We start from the raw sequence: 19,758 nt of genomic DNA, 5'->3' as shown, positions 1-19,758 counted from the left end.
CCTGGAGGCAAAATTCATCCCTTTTCTGCTTTCTCTTTAAATAACTCCTGGGTTCTAGGTAAGCCTTATTGGAATTCTGATTGTCCTCTTATTATCTTTTTTTAATTATAAATAATGGCATTTGATTTTTATAACACATAATGGCATTATGATTGTTATCTTGCCATCCTTTTCTGAGAAAGATGCCTACTGTAAATGGTTTAAACATGTAAATGATTATGTAACATGTATCTTCAGACCAAATTGTCCTTACAGACTGAGGTAGTAATTCTGGAATCACATCTACTTTTGCCAAAATGACTTAAGAATATTGAATACAGTTTATAAATTCCCTCATCTTTCTTATATGTGTGTGTAGGGAAAAACAGAAAAAACATAAACACTATCGTGGGTGAGAATGTAACTTGTATGATATGTAATATAAGATATAAAAATTTTAGAATTTATTGTCATTCTCTTCCAGGGCCTTGAAGAAATTGATGTTTGAAAGTTATTCTGAAAAATATTACTCTAACAAGTCTGGGGACCCCTCTGCAAGAACACAATTAACCTGAGATTTTAATGTGAGTTAGATTTTGATACAAGACATGTCTATGTATCAGTTTTTCAGTTGATGAAACTCTTTCTTTAAATCCTCCCTCAAAAGTTTTAGAAAAGCAGTTTTGCTCTGAAGCAAACGCCCTGAACTCTGCCAGGCCAGTAATTAGCTCGTGTTTCCAAAATAACCCCGTTCTCATACACTGAAGTGTCTGCTTCTACAGCACGTCAACTCATCTAGGGAGAAATGCTGTAATAACAAACGTTGGCACCCAAATCGAAACAGCATGAGGCTCCCAACAAGCGTTTATGAAAACATTTGTTTTCCTATAGTCAGTTTAATTTTGGAATTTATGCCCAGGCCTGTGCACAAGGACAGTGTCTTTGGGCCGCTGCTCCTCCCCCCACCTTCTGAAAACCAAACACACATCTTAACCCTGGCCTCACACATGACACAACTCGCCAGAAACAGGCACCATAATGAGCAGTCAGGCCTTTCAGGTATGTCACTGTGAGACCACCCTACTAGAGGAGGTCCTAAGATCACAAAGCCAAGGCCCCTTACGGCAACCCTGGTAATTAGATACTAATAATGGACTGAAGGTGTAAAATTCACCTCCATGCACCCAACAGACTAAACAATCCAGATGAAGAGTGAGAGATTTTTCGAGGAGGGAGAATTAATTATAATACTACCAGGAAGGTTGTAAAAGCATATTAATTTTGACAAACTTAATGGAATAACAATAACTGTTTTGAAACTAATGGCATTGGATCTGAGTGAAATCTCCAGATCTCCTTTATGAATCATTAGGATGCTGGTATTTTATGAATTAACATTAACTTGATTTTTGTTCTTTATATTGCCAGCTGCAACCATCATCAAAGTGTCTGGTATTTTTTTTTCATTCGTTGCTTCTCCCAGAGGACATTAGATTTACCCTTAAGGAGGAAAGGAACCCCTACCGTGTACAGGTGGGTGCTTCCCTGAAGTGAAAGAAAATGTGTGCTGTCAAACAGGGAAGGAACGCTATCGCTGGATGATGGATGAATATATGCGATACTGTGGAGAGGCCATTCAGAATTGCTTATTCCTCTTTTTGTACTGCAGCACCAGTGTCAACCTCTGTTTTTCTCAGGGGTGATGGTGTGTTGTGGTATGGAAAAGGGGTAAGAATCTCCATTTTGTTCCTTGGCAACTTGTTTCAGAAAAACATACAGAATTTAGAACTAACATGTACACTTTTTAAATGGAACTAAATTAATGCTTTTAGTAAACTTTTCAGGTTATTAAAATTTAGTCTTCTGAAGGAGATTTGAAACTCAGGAATTTAAATGTGCACAGGGGCTCTTGAAGAGATGTTGGTACAGAAGAATATGAAATTCACAGCACGTATAGCTAGGGACTCTCAACTACTGGTGTTCAACAGTAGTTGTTATCTGTGAGGATACTTAGATTCTATAATAGTTGTTTCTACACTTATGACTAATACATGTTTGACAGTATATCATTTTAGCCGCTTCTGAAAGTTCCTGTTTTATCCATGAAATGAACAACTAATTTTGTATGATTCAAGATAATCTGAAAGTCGTGTATGTTGAAGTTGGGTGGGTGGAGAGAAGCAAGGATTAATATATTCTTTAAAGGATTAAAACATTCAAATCTTCCTCTTGCTGAGGTAAATAACAAAATACTTCTTCAGTTTCACTTGTATAGTCACAGAAGCCTGCATGAGACCTATGAGCTTCCAGGGAGTTTTGAAATGAGACTCAGATGTTGAACTGCCGAAATAACTTTTCTTGATTACCTAACAAAAAATCATACCAAGCAGCTGTGATGTCTGCCAGCATGCTTCTAGTTTTCCGGAAAGAAAAAGAGGGTTTATTGCCTCCAACATGAGAGCTGAAGCAACCACCTCATACACCAGGTTCCTCCTGCAGCATTTAGCTGGGGACACTGATTCCACAAATACGGCGCTGCTCTCTGAGAGCTGCAAGAACGACATGAATGTGTGGTGGCAGTAAAGCTGTTAAAGTTCAGTGGAGGCAGATCTTGCCTTCATAGACTGGAGCTGAGGGTCCTCTCAGGACAGCGCTTAGCATACAGACAGGGCAGAAATGTTCACCTCTGTCAACTGCTAACTGCAGTTCATCCGTCCCTAACTGGAATGCACTAAAACACTTTGGAGAAGAATATTACTTGAATTAAAAGAATATAAAAAGATCTCACCTTTTAGGATCTATAATTTTATAGAGTTTTCCATTGTGAGTCTGGGTCATACTTTTACTACTTGACAGAATGTAAACTTCACCTGTGAAAAGAGAAACACAGGAAGTTAATTCACAGTATTATAAGACCTTACTTCCTATTGCCTAAGCAGATATTTTATATAAATAGATATTTTATATTTATATTGCAAAGGAGTTTCAGAAATCTACCTTCACAGGGCATCCGTATTCCGATCACTCTCTCCACATCCCACTACTATTCCAGGGCAAGCAGGTATTAATCTCTCCCCCGGATTATGGCAAGAGTCTCCTAACTGGTCTCCGTTCTCCTGTCCTTCTTCTTCTACATTTAATTTCAACGTATCAGCCACACAGTTCCTTTAAAGTAGGTTAGATCATGCAAACTGGGTCACACACCTTCCAAGGGCTTCTAATCTCTTTCAGAGCAAAAGTGAGTCCTGAGCGTAGCCTACAATGTCCCTTCTTATCGCTCTAGCCTCATGTGCAATGTTTTGCCCTCTTTTTCACTCCTCTTTAGCCTCACTAGCCTCTTGGTGTGCTCTGGGCCCAGGCTGCTGTCACGGGTCCCCACTGGCTAGGGCTCCCCTTGTCTCACCATCTGTCCCAGCTCCTGTCACAGGCTCCTGCCTTTCAGTGGATCTCCATTAGATTGACCTTTTCCCCTCTTTCAAGTCTGTGCTTAAATATCATCTTTCCTGACTGTACTTTAAAACTGTATTTAAAACCGTACTTTCCCCTACCCTAGCAATCTTTCTCTCTCTCTACAACTAGATTTTTCTCCAAAGCACTTATTACCAATTGGCATACAGTATATTTAAAACAGCGATATTTATTTTTATTTATATACTTTATGTCTATCTATCTCCTTTAGAATATAAATTTCATGATTCTTTATTTGCTACCATATGCCCAACACTTAGAGCTTTGCACAGAATAGGTACTTAATAAATATTTGTAGAATGAGTATTGATGGTATGTTTTATCTTGATTTATTCTGCCCAAGATTGAAAGATTTGGTTACAAAGTTGTTACTGTTATTTGATAATTTTAGGCCAGATGGAATTCTTTTTAATTTTTTAGTTTTAAAATAAAATGTATTAAAGTAAATATTTGGGAAGAGAGAAACCCTGATGCTCAGTCCCAATCTACCTTTCTAATTCTTGGTGTGAGGCTGTGTTACTGATGATGAAATACAATGTTTAAAAAACTCTGTTAGGAGAAAACCACTCTTGTTTATTACCACTATTTCCATATGATTCATTGCATAGAATGAATCCCATAAATAGGGAATTATAAGCTGTATTTATGATTATATACTTATAAGGCTGTAAGATATATGATTCTCACTCATGCAATAGTCTTTGATTTAGTCAATACTTTTCTATCCCACTGTATTATTGTGTATTAAACATACCCTACTACTTTCTTACTTCTGAAGAGTATATTAAAGGGTTTATACTAAAAACACAGACACAACAGAAAAAATAGAAATGAAGTTAGAAAGCAAAGGAATGTAAGTGAAAAAGCAAATACTTATTTCGTCAAGTACTTTACATAGTTTACCCCATTTAATCCTTACAACGAGTCCTCCTGATTTTATAAAAAGAACATAGTAAAAACAGCTCTCAACACTTATTGTTTCAAAAACATGCAAAAACCTATTCATTTTCTTATATGGTTCTTAAATAAAGCCAAAGAGTCTCACATTAAAGTGTAATTTAGTGACAGCCTATTTATTTTTAATTATAAAGTACACCCGATGCTGTAGCTTTCGGTCAGTAAGCATCGTGTGTGCTTCATTGGCTGGTTCAGCTCCCAGCATGGTATTAAACGTAGATATATGTTTGGGTATGTTAACCAAATGTTGATGATGCTAATAGGGTGCATGATGGTAAGTCATTTGTAGTAAGGTCTGGGGAAATCAACATGCTGTACTCCCAGCATCTGAACAGTCACCTCTAAATCTGCTCCAAATACTTCAATCCTAAAGTATATTCTAGAATCCGTTTGCCAATGAAATTTACATTACAGAGGATTTAAGTGGCAAAGAGCATCCTTCTGGTTCCTTTGAGTGGGGCAGGAGACCATCAAGGGAAAATTAATTGTAAAATGCTTTCAATACTGGAATAAGAAGAGGACAAGCTGGGCTTCTTTGAATCATTATATCCCTGTGGTTCTGCATTGTGTGTTACGTGTTTCAGGAATCTTATCTAAGTCCTTTGTTAACCTTAGGTGAATGCCATGAACTATTTCTGGGAGTTCTCTATTTGATGTAGGGAAACCAAATCTGGACTTTGAGAGACAACATTCTGATTGGATGGGAAATACAACTCTTCTTTCTTAATAATCTAGTAATTCATTTCTGAGGCAAAAGGAGCAAGAAGCCATGGTTTATGTTAGGATATTGTTTTTTAGCATTTTTCGTCTTCAGTTGATCACATTCCAATTTCAACATCTTCTTGCTTGTTAAGTTGCATATATTTTGATAACATACCAGCAAATATATGGTATCCTTTAGATCATCAATGAAAAAAACCATTCCTATTCTGTAGGAAAGCAGATCTACAAACTCAAATAATCTCACACCAATTTCATGCCCTGATGGGCAAAAAATAAAAAATTAGGAAATAGAGGATTTAGTGAACTCCAGATGGCAACATATTTTTTAATTATTCCAAGAGACATGAATAAGTGGAAAGGTTTTCAGATGCTGAGTATCAACAAATGATGCAAATACATTAAAAATATCAGAAGACATTTAAAATTTTCTCTCCTCAGGACTCAAAAATTTCTTTTGTTCCTGTTCCTACTTTCCTGCTTTTGTTACTTTTATATTCTGGAGCAGAAATAAGACTTAAAGACTCCCAGAGAAAGGTTCCTGGAAGGGAATATATAACTGGACCACTGCGAAACTCTACAGCAGGTCATCTTTGCTGTAAGGTTACACATGGAGGATGAGCCTGTTATCCTTATTCTTCAGGCAGAGCAAAGACTCTTGAGCAAGGAAGTGAGAGCAGAACTTAACAGAAATAGCTCATACCATACCTAACTCATCTTCTCCAAATCCCAAAACGTGACCTGAAAAGTAACCTCTGCAGGACCCACTGTTCCCAAGACAGAGCGGTTTTTCTTGCCATTGCTTGCTCACAGGACTTTGCTGGAGAGTCAAGAAATTCCTACAACCAAAACACACCATAAACTTTCAGTGAAAACTTGCTTTGGCTTAAAGCAGAATAGAATAAAATTCACAATGAATCATTGTTGTGCCACAGACCTGGCTTCTTAGGGAGAAAATAAGTCCATAAGACATGTGAATACTGTGAGATGCCCATGTGGAGAGAACGTACTGAAAGATAATACTGTGTTTGGAGGGGGGCACTAAAAGTACCTGCGAATGAGAAAAGCCCTCCCCTTCATCCAGAGAATGATAGTTCCTCTCCAGGACTAGACTCCATGATGTGCTAGTAATCAGAGAGACGGGCAGGGGGAAGATCATGGGATCAGTGCGCTTTTCTTGCTCCTTTTCGTGATCAAGCAGCTCAGCTCTGCGATACGCCTGAATGCCAGCGACTTAGGGAAACAAGATTCTTAATTTGGGTTTCATTAGAGTTTCTTGCATTTATCCGCAATATGACCTCTAAAACTTAGGTGAAATTTTAATTTTGTAGTACTCCTACCAATAGAGACAAATTCTGTTGCCAAAAGTCCTGAGTCTGGCTAAAACAAAATTTCTTAGCCTTCCAAGATAATTTTAAAACTATACAACTCATGTAGAACAATCGTTTTCAAATTACTCATTATCATGATAAATTTATGTTAAGGATGAAGGGAAGTGCTTACATAAAATGAAAAGTCCATCTGAAGACTTCTCTGCCCTTAAAAGCTATTTTATGAACTTGATCGAGTTTGTCTAAAAAGCCTTCTTGGGAAGTTTTTTTTTTTAATGAAACCACCACATGTAGTGGAACTAAAAGGAAATAATATTTATGTGTGTCCCAGACCTGACCCCCAAAGGAAGAAAATCAATGGGATATTTTATGGCATGTTGCCCACTAATTAATGGATATGTTATTTGATATATCAAATTGTGGTATCAGGAAACCTACCCATTACGGTCTCCAAATACGTAGCTTCCGTACAGTCTTTCAGACTGGCAGCCTCGATAAACAAATCCACCAACTAAAGGACCATTACTGAATGGCTTGAATTCTAAAAGTGATGGCTCACTTTCTGGAAAGAAACATAGCATTAGATCAAATGAAACATATTTTCATAAAGTAAAAGTAATGTAAGCCAAGCAACAGTTATTACAGTAATTTACTTTAAGTCTGAAACGTGTTCCACGATGCACAAGATGAATCCTTGCTATAGATATTTAGTGAAAATAATTACTCCCTTTGCTGAAATAGTATAACATTTAAAGGGCTTTCATGTACAGCTTACTGAAATGGGAATGCTCTGCAAATGCTTACTTTTATTATAATTGCTAAGACATACCAAATTTTCAATGAAATTAGAATCTGGATATTTTGGATATCATAGTTATTTATGTGGAACCAAAGTACTTCAAAAAATAATAGTTAATTTTTTCCATATTGAATTCTTCGTAGAAATGCTTCTGCATATATTTAGTAAGTTGAGCCAGATCTCTGCCAAGTCATATAAAATGTTTTAAAGTACATACATTAATGAAAATAAAATTATAGTACATAAAAGGTCTTTAAAACCATATCTGTCATGCATTTAAAAACATTGTCACTTAGTCAAGTAATATTTTCATTTTAAATATTTTAATACTTTTGTTTCTGAAGTTGTGTGGTTAACAAAGTCTACTGCGGTCATTCCTTTTGGATTACATATGTATAGTCATGTATCTCAATCTTTCCATGCATGTCACTATACACTTGAATACATGGATGCTAACTGCAATGGAAAATATCAAATGCCAGCTGCAAATTAATATGAAAATTACTTATGACATACTTAATGTCAAATAGGAAGCTGTTAAAGGGCAGTATTTTAGGTAAAAGCTTTTGTGGAAAGATAGAAATTTTAAAGCCCTCCCCCTCCCCAGGTGTTGATGGTGAATATGATATTCCAAAAAGTAGAAAAGGTAAGTTTTAAATGACCGGTACACAGAGAGGTAGCATAATTGACTGATTAAGGTTATGAACTCTGGAGTTAGACTGCCTGGGTCCAAATCCAGACCCTGCCATGTTGTTGTTAACCTCTCTCTGTCTCAGTTTCCTTATCTGTACAATGTGGCCGATAATAGTGCCTATCCCATAAGGTTCTGGCAATGAAGTGAGTACAGTTTCTGAAGTGCTGATTACAGGGGCCGGCATGTAGGAAGCACTGTGGATGTGTTGGGTTTTTTCCCCCCAGCTTTTTTGAGGTATAACTGACACAAAATTGTAAGATATTTAAAGTTTACATCATGGTGATTTGCTATATGTATACTTATGAGAGGATTCTGTGGATGTGTTTTAATACATAAATGTAGGGCTGCCACTATAACAGCCAGTTTCAGCCAAACCCCAATTAATGTGATTATAAATTCAGTTTAATCTACAAATTTAGCCAAAATTCCATCTAGCTAGTGACTCATTAGATTTTTTTTTTTCAAACCACATTATATTTTGGTTTGGCTTTTATAAGATGTACACACACATACATGAATACCTGGGGGAAAAAAATGAAGTAAAATAACTGAATACCACATGAACTAACACAGCTGCTTTATTCCTGGTGCTAAATAAATATCTGTATTGAATGAGTAAATAGGAGAAGCAATCAATTTAATAATCTTAATCTACCATGTTCCCTGACATAATACGATTTGATATATTGCTTCCTCCAAAAGAAGTAAATACTAAAACATAGAAAAACATTAAGTTTTTTGGACTTCATTATTATCCAACTTTTTGGACTTCATTATCATCCAACTTTATTTTTGTATATGCATTTTTCAAAATACTCTAGTAATCATGTTATTAAAAATAATGCCTTAACATCCCATTTCTAAGACTTAGGTAAATAAGTGTTTTTACAAGTCTATTATTTTGTTTTCTCTAAAATACACTTTAAAAAAATCACATTCTTTCTTAAAACCCTGCTAATTTTCCTCATTGCTGAGGCTAGTATGTTCGTCACTGAGAAATTTCTTACCTTTGACACATTTTTTCCTCTGTATCTAGATGCTAACACAAGCTCTCTCTTATATATTAAATAAATAGAAGTTATTCATTTTGCTTCTCAGATGAGCAAAATATAAACTGCTAATTTCTGAAGGTCCATTAAAATTTTTGGACCCACAGAGCACCATTCAAGCCGTGGGAAAGGTAATTACCCAAATGGAACCCCTAGGGCTTGTAAGAGTCACTGGACCTTTAAAAAGTGAGCAATTTACTGCTTCACCACTGTTAGGACAGTGTTTTTATGCTTTCTCAAATGCTCATTTTGCAGAAATCCTTTTCTTCATTAATGTACTAAAATAAAACAAAGCCCAAACTAAACCTAATCAACAAATTACGCTCTACTTACCATAATCTTTCCCCTTTATAATCTGTAGGATTCTGGCTGATGATCTGTTCTTTCCATTGGAGTCTGAGCAAAGTATTGTTAAATTGACATTTATATCAGTGGGATGTCGGTCCACAGCACATCTGTACAACAAAAGAAGGGGACACCCATGAATTCCTCCCAGGGATCTTCCAAACTCAGACTGCATATTCCTGACATAGGAATCCCTTGTGGGCTGGCAAGGATCCTCTAGAAACCTCTGAAAGAAACATCTTGATGTGTCTGTTTACTCTGCTGAAGCTAAATGATCTCTGGAGAATATTTCATAATTTCTCTTGGTATCTCCTGCCAGTGTGAATGTGCACACTGCCTTAAACCCTCTGTTAGTCTGCTGTTAAGGAATATCACATGTAATACACTGGCAATGTGTAAGAGTCAGTGCCATTATCAGCTCACATCTGCAACACACAATATAGAATTGGCTATAGTATTAGTTTTTTGTGTTTCTTACATGGAATTGCTATATCCTAAAGCTCAGACTGCTCTAACAGAGGAAAGTGTGCACTCCAGTTTAGGGAATAAAATGAAGCTGGTCCCCACAACCAATGTGGTCTTTTACATTGGCACGGTCTTCATGGTACCCCTAATCTGGGGCCAAAATATTTCTGTGAGTTAAGCCACTGCCATGAACCCCAGGAGGAGAGGTACCACTTCCAGCTTCATTATCACTGTATTTCTGTTAACCTAGTTCAAAGCCAGCCAGGAATATACACAGGGCTCTATATTTGTTGAATTGTTTAAGTCAGTGAGGACTGGGCGTGAGGAACTTTGGGTTGGGAAGGAACGAAGTGGAACAATGCAATTTCTGAAGTTCTCACAGATGTGGAAAACAGTGTTGCATTGTTTTTAGGTTTCTCAGCCTTGGCCTTATTGACAGTTGGGCCAGATAATTCTTTGGGGGGGGGGGTGGGGGGGTGGGGGGGGTGGCGTGTGTGTGTGTGTGGAGGCGCTGTCCCGAGTACCGTAGGATACTGAGCACCATCTGGCCTCCATGCACTAGATGCCAGTAGCATGAATGCCTCTATCAAGCTGTGAAAACCAAAAAGGCTTCTAGACATCGTCCAATGTTCTGAAGACAAAATCATCACGCTGGAATCACTGTTTCAGACCAACAAAATACATTAGTAACTTAAAGCCATTAGGGTGTTAAACACATTAAAAAATTGCACAATCTGAGAATAGGTTCTGGGGCTGAAGAGACATAAGAGTCATATGTAGCGATTATTTAAACAACAACAAAAATGAAACAAAACCCGTTGCTTCCCAATGATCCCATTCATATGAGGAAAACTATAAGCCTGACCTACCAGGAATGGGTTAGCCGTTCTGTGGCAACAGTCCCTTTATTGTCCTCTTTCATTCAGTGAGTCACAGAATACAATGCCTGGCAGGGATCATGGCACAGACGTGCTAGGACTCCAGTTCTCACTCTGTATGGCACTAAATTCATACCAAGTGAGAAAGTTTTCCTGTATAGCCTTTCTTTTGAAGACGGAGCAACTATGACAAAAAAAAGGTTGGACCTTTGTCTAAGAAGAAATAGCAAGTCTGGAAGGAAAGGCCAGGTTTCCCGAAGGTGGGGGTGCTGGGGACCACCAAGTCTCGTTCTGGCTGAACACTAGGTCCACTGAGAACCACTTGACCCTTCTAACTTTTAGTTTTTATATATAAAAAAGTACAACTTCTCTGGGTGAAACTGTATGGTGGATACATGTGTCCCACCCACAGAATGTACAATACTAAATGAACCCTAATGTAAATTACGGAGTTTGGGTGGTCATGGCGTGCCCATGTAGGTTCACCAGTTGTAACAACGTACCACTCTGGTGGGGGGTGTTGATAAGAAGGCTGTGCATGTGTGGGGGCTGGAAATATATGGGAAATCTCTGTACTTCTGCTCAGTTTTCCTGTGAACTTAAAAGTGCTTTAAAAGTCTTAAAAAATTAGGCGGGGAGATGGCTGATGGCAGCTGTCACAGAGCATGGTGAGAGGCATAAATGAGATAATGTGCACAAGATACACAGTGCAGCACGTTGCACCAAGGGACTTAATAAAAATCAGTTTTACTTTTAGCCAGTAATTATTTTAGTTTCCTTTCTGCTTTATTACATCTTCCTCTGCCTGAAATACTCACGGAGGGAGGCGGGGGTTTGCTTCAGCCCTCCACCGCAGGAGGAGGTAAGACTCCACAGTGCGCAGGCATCCTGCCCTGTGTAAGGTCTGTGAAGCGCCTCACCCTGCGTTTCTGCACTTCGGGTCCAGGACCCCGGGAGAGGTCGCGCGAAAGCTCCAGTGGGATTGCGGTGACTCAAGCTGCTCAACTTCAAAGTGCTATTTTGTGGCAGTATCTGTGAGTTCTGGGCTATAGGAATGGAATGTGACAGTTTCGTCCACATCCTGAGCCCACCTTAAGTATTCCCTGTCGCACAGATTTTAAGATCTGCTGAGATGCCAAAAAGGAAATGAGCTGTAGTCTTGGACTTAGATGGAGGGGAGATGAAGGGCATGAGGGATTATAAAAATAAAAAGTCTGAGAAATATTCACCTTGCACATAGTGAACACTCAATAAGCATTAAATTGCAATAATAACTTAGCTAGTAAATGAATGAATGTGGCCAAATATCCCTTAGTATGAATAACAGACCACAAGTTAGATAAAGCTTTCATCAGAGAATTGCTATATTACACTTCATAGCATATTTAGGTGTACCCCAAATTTCTCACTACATATTTCTTAGTGCTCCTTTCTGTACAGCTCATTATAGTGAACAGTCAACACAAATTCCTTTAGTATTTGTAATATTTTTCAAGTGAAAAAGTGTTAACATGTAGTTTAGCTTCTTACAAATTGATACTGCATCATCATGTTAAGTGAAGTTAAAAAACGTAACTTACGGAAAACCTACCAGGTGGTTCAGACACTCCATTTTGTGCTTTACCTATAGATTTGTATTTAATCATTACAGCATCCCTGCAAGGTAACTATTACAACCGCCATTTAATATGTAAGGAAATGATCATTTAGAGGGGTTTAAGGAGATAAAAGGTTTCTTATCTCTCTGAATTTGAACAATTAAAGACTTAATCATTACACTAGTGAAGAGTGTTTATCTAATAATAGCCCTCCAAAACTTTAAGGGAACTTTTCTCCATGAATTTGTCTTTTTCTATTTCTAATCTGCCTTCTCAATCTGCTTCACACATTAACAGAAGGAAGAGTGCTTGGAAAATGAGCTGGTGTGATTTTAGAGGCACAACCTGGACACCACTCTTGGCAGCTCTGTGCCTGGACCCCTCTCTGTTAGCCCAGTTCCTGAATCCCCGCCTGGCTTGGGAGCAGAGAAGAGTACAGGCTTGTGTTCTTACCTGCCTGGATCGTGGAGGCCGTGGGCGAACACTTCCGGGGGCTGATTGGTGCTGTTGAAGTGCGGGTTGCTCCTTGGTATGGAGTAAGGCACGTTGCACATATCCGTATCCACGTCCAGCCGGAGCACCGAACCTGTGAAATCACTGAGAAATTGCAGGATGATGTAAGTGTTTTGTTCCTGTTGTGTATTTCACCTAAACTAAATGTAGGGAAGTTGCTCTGCCGATAAGGGAATCATCCCCCATTTGAGACAAAATTATTAAAGTTGCAAATTCCACGTTGTGGGAGGTGAAACCACGGGGGCCAAAGACTACAGCGTCAGCACTGTGCTACTTTTTGCCTCCAGCCTCTTTATTTTTTTGCCAATCCACAATCCAGGTATTTTATGACCCCCAAGAAGTTCCCCTGGGCAGTGTTAGTCTGTTACGCCAGTGCTGAAGGCAGCGTGGATGCGCAGGGTCTCTCAGGACGTGTATACCATGCTCTACACAGCAGGAACTTGTTTTAGGGACTTTTAAAAATATCACATCAGCATATTATTGAATTCCTCTTCATTCTATAATTGCAGACACTGCTAACAAAGGTTAGATATTTAACCAGGGTGGTACAACTCAGAAGACATTTCTTAATTCACTGGCTCTGGCCCTTTTTCCTGGCACTTGAAACATGTTAACATCAAGAGGAACCTTTTTCTTTGCTGCTGTTGTTTGTTTGTTTTACCTTAATCCATCCATTTCTTCCATATCATCCAGTGTGATCATCCCATCACCGAGAATGATGTACAAAAAGCCGTCAGCTCCAAAGAGCAGTTGTCCGCCCAGATGCTTTCTGTGGAGTTCTGCAACTTCAAGGAATACTCTGGCTGTTCTCAGATCGACTTGGTGCGGATTTTTTCTACATTGTGCAGAGGAAACAATACCACGATTGTTAAAAATGCAAGGTGAATCCACTAGAAAGTAAGTAGTGCACAAACAGGGAAGTAAATATGGAAACGTATACTTGGAGTGCAAAATTTTAAATCACTGAAAAATGACTTTATTTTCCACATTTTGGAAGTAAGTAGCTTTTAAGTTTAAAGATAAGGAAAAGTGCCAAAGTTATCGTTTTTCTCAATTCTCCTTAAAGACACATAAGGGGTTTTAAGCAAAATGGAGATTACAGTTTAATTACTGCCACCTTAGGAATATTTATTTGTAACTTCTGAACAAGAACGTTTTAAGAGATAAAGAGAAAGTAAGATTGAAAAGTGCTTGTGCCTCAGTGCATATAGTGATACCTGGATACTGTGTATTCCACCACTCTGAGAATGTGGTCATGAGGCCCGATAGCCCACCGTTCTTGGTTGGTGGTATAAGACACATACAGCTTTCCATTTTTCTTGTAATTGGGATGGAATGCAAGGCTTAGCAGTCCTCTTTCATCTCCCCCCTGCAGTCAAATGAAAAACACAAAGAATTGTGAAGTTAATTATGTTCTCTATTGTGTTTCAACTGGAACCCCAAAAGAGTCTCTTTCTTTCTTCTGGATAATCTTTGCCCAAACTCTTTTCTTTTCTTCGTTGCCTCCTGCACAAAAAAGGATTATAAAACATTTCACTTTGCAGGACTCTTTAAGGGCTAGAACAAGACAATTGTCTTGTGTGGTTATCTACGCATAAGACCCTTATGGTACTTTTGTCAAGTGATTTGTGTATGTAATCTTGGGAAGCTAGGAAGGCAAGTTGAAGTGCTATGAAGAATTTTTTGCTGGGTTACTAGGTTGCTTATAGTTCACAGAAGACAAATAAAAAGGTTCATATTCAGCAGTCACTTCTAATCCAAGTCTCCAAAACCTAAAACACAGTGTGGGCTGCCAACTCCCACTGTCTTGGCAATATGTTTAGAAAACAGTTAAATTGCTTATGTAATATGTAAACCTTTGTTTTACCCTCAAGGCATCTACATCAGTTGTCACAACGATGGTGGTCTGTTCATCACAGCTAGGTAATCAGCAGCCTTGGCCTATCTACACAGAAATGAGGTATTTTCACATGCATCCTTTCACTGTGTCAGAGATTTTCTTAACAGAAGGATGGAGAACTGGGAGGGGAGCTAAAAGCCAGGGCAGGATGGGGGTGGGAGAAAATACTGCAGAGGAAAAGGGACACTAGGAAATAAAAGAAAAATCTGAAACAACTTGCTTTTGTTATTATGTGAATGTCAAGGATTGTATACATTAGGCATGCCAAATGCTGTAACAATTAAAACACCATCATGTTTTTAAGTAGAAAGGCATTTTATCTTTATTTTCTGCTAATTCAGTTTGATGGAACTCAATATGGTCCTAGTATTTGTTTTATCCCACAGAGGTCTAGGAATTTCTATAATGAAATTAAAACACTTAAAACTATCTAGATCAGAGGCTTGAAGTTCATATTCTAGTAAGCAGTGAGCACTTTCTCTGTCTTCTGATGCGTCGTCCAAAATGGTGAAAAATGTGACATAGGAACTGAATGCCGCAGCTGCTGCTAAGGCATGCATCCCTTACACGTGCTATTTCATTAAACATCACATCACCTTCCGCAAAATGCTGCAAGTTACTCCTTAGAAGGGTTGGAGGGAAAAAGATATCTAATCCTGCAGCTTCTTCACAGGGTTCACACAGGCTCGAGGATGGAAGCATGCACGTGCTTTTGTCCCCCAGACTGGCATGTGTTACTTTCAAAGCATCAGGCTGTTTGCAGCTTACATTCTACATGGATTTTGGAATTTAAAGTTTTAGGCATGAAAATTCACTTTAAATAAACACTGTTTAATTTTTTTCCTGAATTAGAGAAAAACTGCTTTCAGACATATGCCATCCAAAGTGGAAACGTTTAGACTTTAACAGTGTGTACAGAATAAAAGTGGATGCAAATATCCCAGAACTGCCAAATCATTATTCAACTGTCAAGAGAGTCAACCTCTTCATTTGTATATCATGAATGCTTCATATTAATTTCAATCAGAAGAACAATCTCACTGAAGGGTAAGGCTCTCAGACTATGATTTATGAATAAGCCTCTGTTGTTCAGATGACCTTGTGATGATGATGTTCATACTGACCTGATGTTGCTGTTTTTCTTCTTATATCTTCATTAAAGAAATATCTCTTTCCTTTCTTATAAGACATTGAAAGATGGGGTGTCTAACTAGGATCGATTATAGAAAAATCACTGCACATTTAAACCTCCTTGATGGGTATATAAGGAGGACTAGGGGTGGGATTTAACTTGTGATTAATTCCTCTTCTGAATATATTTCCCTCTAAAGCTGTGAGTGCACAGTAAGTCCTGCATGCCCACTTCACGAATGTTTGTGTTCCACTATAAGAAGCTTTTGTTGAAAGCAGTTTTTTTGTATTTTTAATCAAATCATCTGAAATACAATTTGAGTTGGAGGGCAACAGGAATTAGGAATGTGTAATCCATGCACTGCAGAAAGATGGGAAAAGGGATTTAAACAAATCCACAAGTGACATAAGGCCATCACTCACTTCAGAGATTCACCTATCCAATCAATCAATGTGGGAACACCACTGACATTTATTAAAGTGCCAAATACGGAAACAGAATAAGACACTGAATGATAAGAAAATAAAAGAGCAATTTAAAACATGCCAGTAACTGTATTTTTCAGGTTAATAGATTTTCATTTGTTTAATCATTACATATGATTTCATATTTTTAAGTCAACTTCCAAGTGCAAAGTAATGTTCTGGTTGTTCTGGAAACATGGCTAATTGCTCTTGTCATTTCATAGAAATACTTTCATAACTAAATTGATGAAAAAATTTGATGTAATATATATATATATTTCTTTAATGAAGATATATATATATATCCTAAAGTGTGTCTCAGAATGAGCTCTTTAAGTCATATAGTATAACTTGACTCTTAAATGTTCAGATTGGTAAGGAGGAATATAATCCTTCTACCAGTAGATTAAAATATTGGGCATACATTTAGCTGAAATTACTCCTCAGAGTTATTTTTTTGTTTATTTAAAGCATATTACTGACAAATCATGATTTACCTCTCAAATGCAGACCTATCTTTGAAGTCAGGGTCCTTTTTCAAGATCCACATGGAGAAGTACGTTATTGGACTTCGAAGGTTTACATTTGGACCAGGATCAGTTAGAGCCCCAATGCCAGAGGCCCCTGGGCCCTCCGTGACTGCTCCAACATAGTCTTCCCCAGGGCATTGCCTCAGTCTCAGAGCATGAGCGTGGGTGCCCAGAGGCAGGACTGGCCAGCAAAATCTCTCCCAGGCTCAGCAGAAAGCCTCAAGCCAATGTCATGCTCTCTTCTAATTCCTTCCCATCCTTTCCCCCATTATGTGCAGCTTTATGGAATTTTATATATAGATACATGCATGCCTCTCAGAATATGTCAAATTATTGAACTGTTTCTAGTGAGCATCTGAGGACAATGTGGCTACTGTTAATTTTTTTCTTCTTCTTCTTTAAATGGTCAGTCTCAAGAAATGCCAATTTGTGTATTTTAGGGAACAGAACTGGGTATCACTGAACCGGAAGCACCATTTCTCACTGTGGTATAGTTCTCTTAGTGACCCTTTGGCAAGTGACTAGCTTCAGTTCAGTAATCTATAAAAAGGCTCTGAGATATTCACAGAGCAATGGAAATGTAAAACAAATGAACACAGTGCTAAATTCAAGATATTCCTTGTTACCACCTTGTCAAAAAAGTTCATATTGAACATTCATTCACACATATTTATTGAATACCTACTATGTGTTAGGCATTGCCCATGGCACAGGGATAAGACAGTGGATAACAACCAGTCCCTACCCTCCAGGAGTTGAAACATGGAAGCAAATAACGAAAATGTTTAGTTGTTTCATTCCCACTGTATTTCCTTACCATGCTGATATTTTTTTTGTTGAGGTTGGTGGTGCATGGCCTGAAACACAAGTGTGAAGGAGAGTAAAGACATATTCTGGGTAACTGTTGACACAAAGGCTAATTAGTATACTAGCACCTGACGTTTTTCCACTCTAAAATTTGATAAGGAAAAGAAAAAAAGGCTAAAAGAAAAAAGCTAAATTACATGAAGAATTAGGTAGAGTTTCTGAAAAAAGACTATCTTTTAGTTTATTCTCTCTATATAACAAAAGCATACAGTTTTGAATGAAGACCCCTAGTTGAATGGTTTTTCACTCAAAAAATTAGATAGTTTCTAAGAATTAACATAAGACCAGAGTGGTGGTATTTTTAATTCTTTATAAAATATGTACTTTTATTCTGAGGCAGCTCATCACATTTCCTTTATTACTTGTCATTCTTCAGCCTACATTTTGCTGGCACCTATCCAGGAAAGGAGTAGAGGACTTGGGGACCAACATGGGCCCCTATTTGAACAAACCTTTGCTTCTCTTAGACTAGAAACTCTTGCTGTCAGAAATGAGAAATAAGTTTCTTTGAGAACTGTTCAAATACAATACCAGGTGTATTCATTTTCTATTGCTGCTGTAAAAAATTACTACCAATTTAGTGGTTTGAAACAGTACAAATCTATTATTTTAAAATCTGTAGGTTATAACCCAACACGGTCTCACCGAGCTAAAATCAGTGTGTCGATGGGGCTGTGTTCCTTTCTGGAGCCTCTGGGAGATAATCGTTCCCTCCACTTTCCAGCTTCTAGAAGCTCTCTGGCGTTCCTGGGCTGCGTCTTCCTTCCTCTGACTTCAAGGCCACTAACAGGGGCTTGGCTGCTTCTCACAGTGCATCGCTCTGACCTCCTCTGCTCCCTCTGTCCCTTTTAAGGATTTGTGATGATATTGAGCCCACCCAGATAATCCAGGATAATCTCCCTAGTCACCTTTTCACAATCTTAATTGCACTGTAACCTTAATTCCCCTTTGTTAGGTAAAAAAACATATTCCCAGGTTTGGGACATTAGGATGAGGAGGACGTCTTTTGGGAGGGGGGCTATTCTTCTTACCACAGGATATTTTAATCCACTTTTTTTAAAAAAGGACCCAAAGCACTTATGACTTGACCCACATTGGCCATGCCCTGCTGTGGGTGTCCTGAAAGAGGAAACTAGTGAAGTTGTTCACGTATTAACAGGGAGATACCTAAGCAAAGATCTGTCACTGTAAGCCCTTTCTCTTAGCTGCCACTGTTGATAGAACAACCAACACCTTTTAGAATGAAGTGAGAGCACCTTTAGCATTGAGGAGTGCGAGCAGACCATCTGATAGCACGGGGGCAAATGTGAACTCAGTCAACGGCAATACTCCTGTGTTACTCCCAGGATATCATGAAGATTTGTAAATGTAGGCAAACCATTTCTACTAACCCAAGGATTTTAAGCTCACTAAAACTATATTCTGCTTTGTTCATAAGTTTTGGAACACACTGTAGAGTATTATTATTCACAGCTCCTGGAAAAATGAGAAGCATTGCTTTTCAATAGTTCCAAAAGTCTAATTTGGTCTCCCAAGAGGAGTCAGTTCCCTAAGGACCCTGAGTTAGCTTATGGGAGAGGCTTGCTTGGTTCAGTTCTGTGGCTTAAGGAAACATATTCGGTCTTTGTTCTGGGGTCCTGGCACAAAGCTCCTATAACCATTGGAATTTCCTAAGTGATAGCGGTGTCTTTTGTTATTCATAATGAGACCCAGTCAACCCTGAGTTAATGATAATGAAGTTTATGCTACTGACTCTTGGTGAGCGCTTAGATAGCTTCCGGATGAGGGCTTATAGCCAGAGGAACCCAAAAATGTGATTGTAGGATTGGAATAGGAGTGGATGTTTAGCCTAACCCCCAACCTCCAAGGAGGGGAGAGGGACTGGAGCCTTAGTTCAATCACCAGTGACTATGATATGATCAATCATACCTAAGCAATGAAGCCTCCATAAAAACCCTAAACAATGGGGTTTGGAAAACCTCTGGGTTGCCTCAACACATTGAGGTGTGAATGAGGTGGCATGCTGGAGAGGGCATGCAAGCTCTGTGCCACTCCCCACCATACCCCAT

General features: G+C 38.4%; 1 protein-coding gene across 2 annotated transcripts in view; it reads right to left on the bottom strand.

Annotated features, from left to right (window-relative positions):
* Positions 1-19,758, bottom strand: part of HHIP (hedgehog interacting protein) — an 87,489-nt gene that overhangs the window by 18,830 nt on the left and 48,901 nt on the right. For both annotated transcript variants that reach the window (XM_036889061.2, XM_036889060.2), the window contains exons 5-11: positions 14,014-14,165; positions 13,458-13,631; positions 12,737-12,880; positions 9,331-9,452; positions 6,894-7,017; positions 5,833-5,963; positions 2,768-2,849 (exon numbers count right to left, since the gene is read on the bottom strand). In XM_036889061.2, coding sequence (XP_036744956.2) covers positions 2,768-2,849; positions 5,833-5,963; positions 6,894-7,017; positions 9,331-9,452; positions 12,737-12,880; positions 13,458-13,631; positions 14,014-14,165 — 929 coding nt within the window. The remainder of the gene's footprint in view (positions 1-2,767; positions 2,850-5,832; positions 5,964-6,893; positions 7,018-9,330; positions 9,453-12,736; positions 12,881-13,457; positions 13,632-14,013; positions 14,166-19,758) is intronic.

The sequence above is a fragment of the Manis pentadactyla genome, chromosome 1 (genome assembly GCF_030020395.1).
Source record: "Manis pentadactyla isolate mManPen7 chromosome 1, mManPen7.hap1, whole genome shotgun sequence".
NCBI lineage: Eukaryota > Metazoa > Chordata > Mammalia > Pholidota > Manidae > Manis > Manis pentadactyla.
This window is presented reverse-complemented; position numbering and strand designations above follow the sequence as displayed.